Source organism: Salvia hispanica, chromosome 3 (genome assembly GCF_023119035.1).
Source record: "Salvia hispanica cultivar TCC Black 2014 chromosome 3, UniMelb_Shisp_WGS_1.0, whole genome shotgun sequence".
NCBI lineage: Eukaryota > Viridiplantae > Streptophyta > Magnoliopsida > Lamiales > Lamiaceae > Salvia > Salvia hispanica.
Genome location: NC_062967.1, coordinates 20,809,594 through 20,813,525, shown reverse-complemented (window position 1 = coordinate 20,813,525; position 3,932 = coordinate 20,809,594). Strand labels below are relative to the sequence as shown.

Sequence of the window (3,932 nt, the reverse complement as noted above, 5' to 3'; positions counted from 1 at the left end):
AAGCTCAGAGAAAGATTTCAAGGAGGGAATATATGACAAGTATTGTAACAGCCCGGATTTCTAGGGTACAATAACTACGGGGGCTGCTACCAAAGCGGACTTAAAAGCACCAAGAATAAAGCCTAGGGTTTCAATTAAAGAGGTTTGACCAAGGTATTGAACGAACTACTAGGAATTTAGTCAACGATTAAATCGAGAGAAATAAATGAAGGATAAATATTATAACTGTGATAAAAAAACAAGGGTTCAACATAATTCCAACGAAAAACCACAACAAGTCTCAGACTCCGAATTCAAAAGGAATAAGCTCAAAGTAACCAAGTGATGCTAAAGTGTTCAAGATGCAGCGGAAAAAGGCCAAGAGAAAGTGGAGCCATGTATGAAGACATAACTACACTCGATTGTTCAAAATAACCATCTTAATTAATTAATCGAGTTAAGGAACTCATTGATCGAAGCGAGTTCCAATTAAATAATCCCTCCGGCCCATTCAAGATGGTCACATTCTTGAGTTACATGGAATTTTAGGAAGTGTTGTTAGGTGGAATAAAGTAGAGAGAAAAAAAGATAGTTGAATTTATTATTGAGGAGAGAGGAGATAGGAGATTATTTCCAAAATTGGAAAATGGTCATTTTGATTGGGACAAACAAAAAAGGAAAGATGATCATCTTGAATGGGACGGGGGGAGTACTCATTTATTCTAAAGTAGATATCATACTTTTTTTAAAATTTGTCCTATAAAAGATGTCACACTTTTTTTTGAAAAAAGTTATCACATTATTATAAATATATTTTCTCTCTCCATTTAACACTTATAACATCTCCTAAAATCTCATGCTATAACCCAAATGTGACATCTATTATGGCACATCTATACATATATAAAAGGCGAGTTTTGGTTTTATTTTGAAATATTTATAAATTTTGTTCTTATATTAAAATAAGCGTAAGTTATGAAATGAATTTTTGATACAATTATACAATTCATAATGATGTAACCCATTTTTCTCAATAATTATTGAAACCATTATCCATTAATTAAAATAAATGAAATTAGTATAATATTTATAAATTTATGATGAGATCAATTGCTTTAGGAGCTCTAGTCATTTTTCTGCACCCGTTTTATAAAAATGATACTCTCATTATTCTCTACATTATATTCTCTAAAGAATAATACTGAAAAGAGTCTTTTCTACGTTATTCTCTCTCTTACTTTACCATTTATTCACTTTAACTATTTATTACTCCCTCCGTCCCAATTAAGTTGAGTCGCAACTCTTGGGCACGGAGATTAAGAAATTGTGTTGAAAAGTAGGAAAGAGCAATAAAGTGAGAAAGATAAAGAAAGAGTAAAGTAGGTGACGGAATAAAGTAAGACTGATTTGATGTTTTATTTTTAGTTAAAAAAGGAAATGACTCAACTTAATTGAGACATCCAAAAAGGAATACGACTCAACTTAGTTGGGACGGAAGGAGTAACATTTTTATAAAACGGGTACAGAAAAGTGACTGAGACTCCTAAAGTGGGACGAAGGAGTATTATATTATTCGGCCAAGCCGTGTACTGGTGGTAGAGTGGAGACAAAGTAAATACTCCCTCCGTCCCAGATAATTTGGGTCACTTTGACCGGGCACGAGTTTTAAGAATTGTAATGAAAAGTGGGTTGAAAAAGTTAGTGGAATGTGAGTCCTACCTTTATATATTTTTATAATAAAATGTGAGTATGAATGACTAGTGGAATATGAGGTCCACTACCAAAAATGGTAAAAGTGGAATGAGACAAATTATGTGGGACGGATCGAAATGGAAAACAGGGACGAATTATCCGGACGGAGGGAGTATGTAAGAGAATAATATAAATACGACTCTCTTCTATAATATTCTCTCTTACTTTATTTTCCCTCCACTTTTAATTATTTATTATCATCTTTGCAAAACAACGGCCGAAAAGAAACGTCTCACTTATAGTGGGATAGATGGAGGACAATATTTGTTAAAGTAGCATGCATAATTAATCCATCTACATTATACTACTGAACTAACAAAGCAAGTAGTGATATTCAATTGAATCATAGTGAAACATTATGTTTTTTTTCTTCACATGCCAACACCGTAACTTCTTCATTTATCAAGACTACACCATACTGCCTCTCATTCTTTGCCTTTCCTTCTCGTATATTCTCTTCCGGTCAATACTCGATCTAGTCGCTGTACAGTTTGCAGCAAATCCTTTCTTCTTATCCACAACACCATCTATTTTTGTCCCCAAATCTGTAGCTTTGTTCATGTCAGATGTGGACTCAAGAAAATTCAATCTACCAGTACGTATTATATAATAGTCATATACGACTCATTCACTCGACTTCCTATACTAATATGTAACTATATATTCATTGCAGAAACAAGGCTAGAGTTGATCCGGCTTCCAGAAAACGAGTTGGACACATTTCCGTACATACTTGCATATAAACCAAGCTGTTAATATTAGGGATGGAGATAAGAAGAAACATGCGATTGAGAAGCTTCACAAGCATCATCTTAGTTGGTGATGAGGAAGAGGGTCATAATTATAATTACAAACTAGTGTGTGATATATGCATACAAACCATTACTATTCCTTCTCGATTCGTATATCCGTATTCGTGTAACCGTAACCCTTAATGTACAAAATGTATTTATTATCATTACTATACATAGAGAAAAAAAATGTCATGATATATATACACCTCATATAATTGAGGAGTTCTTCATCTGGCCTCCAAGTCAGTAATGGTGATCATTGCGTTTTCTAACTCGATTCTCGGTGACATAGAATCTTGTGTTTGGCTGCTTGTTTCTACAAAATATCCAGGCTCTTTGGGATCTGGTAGGATTGCTCCATCAGTTGCTAACATTAAAACCACCGATGGCATGATAGGTCTATCGTCTGCTAATTTCTGAACGCATAACAACCCCACATGTATGCATCTCTTCACTTCCGGTTCAACAAATGTTTCCTTCAAACATTCATCCATTACTTCCATAATTCTCTCATCTTTCCATAGCAACCATGCCTGTCACCACAACCACCAATGTAAGTATGTGTAGTTCTAATAATACATCAAAATATTGAGTAGTAGCCAATAAGAATTAATACACACATGGCCAAGAAGGGTATGATTGTGGTAGTCATGTTCATATCCTCTATTCTTCTTCCCACTCACTATTTCTAGCAATATCACTCCAAAACTGAAGATGTCAGACTTCACAGAGAATTCCCCATCACTCGCATATTCCGGCGCCATATAACCACTGCATACAATTGTTGTTCATAAGGCCACAATTGGAAATGACAAAATATCTTTGATATGATAAAAAGAAAACTTACTATGTCCCAACAATTCTTTTTGTTCTAGCAATTGACTCGTCCTCTTCAAATGCTCTTGCTAACCCGAAGTCGGATATTTTTGGGTCTAAGTTTTCATCTAGTAATATATTGCCTGTCTTCAAATCCCTGTGGATAATCTTTAACCTCGAATCATGCTGGAGATAAAGCAGTCCCCTAGCAATCCCCATGATGATGTCGAAGCGTTTAGGCCATTTTAAAAGCATCCTTCGATTCTCATCTACACACACTTCTTTAATATCAGCAATTGGTTCAATAAACATGAATAGAACAAATAATAGTTTGTAAGATTTAAGAGGCAGCACCAGAAATAAAATAATCTAGGCTCTTATTCTGAAGGTATTCGTATATTAGCACCATTTCTTCTCCTTCAACGCAACGTCCCACAAGTTTGACGAGGTTCCTATGTTGAAGTTTAGCAATCAATTTAACTTCATTTTTGAACTCCTCAACTCCCTGTTCCGAAGTTCTGGACAATCTTTTGACAGCGATGTGTTGGCCCGTTGATAACCGGCCCTGCTTGATCATCTCATATAAATAAG

General features: G+C 34.9%; 1 protein-coding gene across 1 annotated transcript in view; it reads right to left on the bottom strand.

The window, feature by feature from the left end:
- Window positions 1-2,631: 2,631 nt before the first annotated feature.
- Window positions 2,632-3,932, bottom strand: part of LOC125209552 (G-type lectin S-receptor-like serine/threonine-protein kinase At4g27290) — a 3,348-nt gene continuing 2,047 nt past the window's right edge. Inside the window, exons 4-7 of the mRNA XM_048109151.1 lie at window positions 3,696-3,906; window positions 3,373-3,610; window positions 3,146-3,296; window positions 2,632-3,058 (exon numbers count right to left, since the gene is read on the bottom strand). Coding sequence (XP_047965108.1) covers window positions 2,753-3,058; window positions 3,146-3,296; window positions 3,373-3,610; window positions 3,696-3,906 — 906 coding nt within the window. The 3' untranslated portion in view covers window positions 2,632-2,752. The remainder of the gene's footprint in view (window positions 3,059-3,145; window positions 3,297-3,372; window positions 3,611-3,695; window positions 3,907-3,932) is intronic.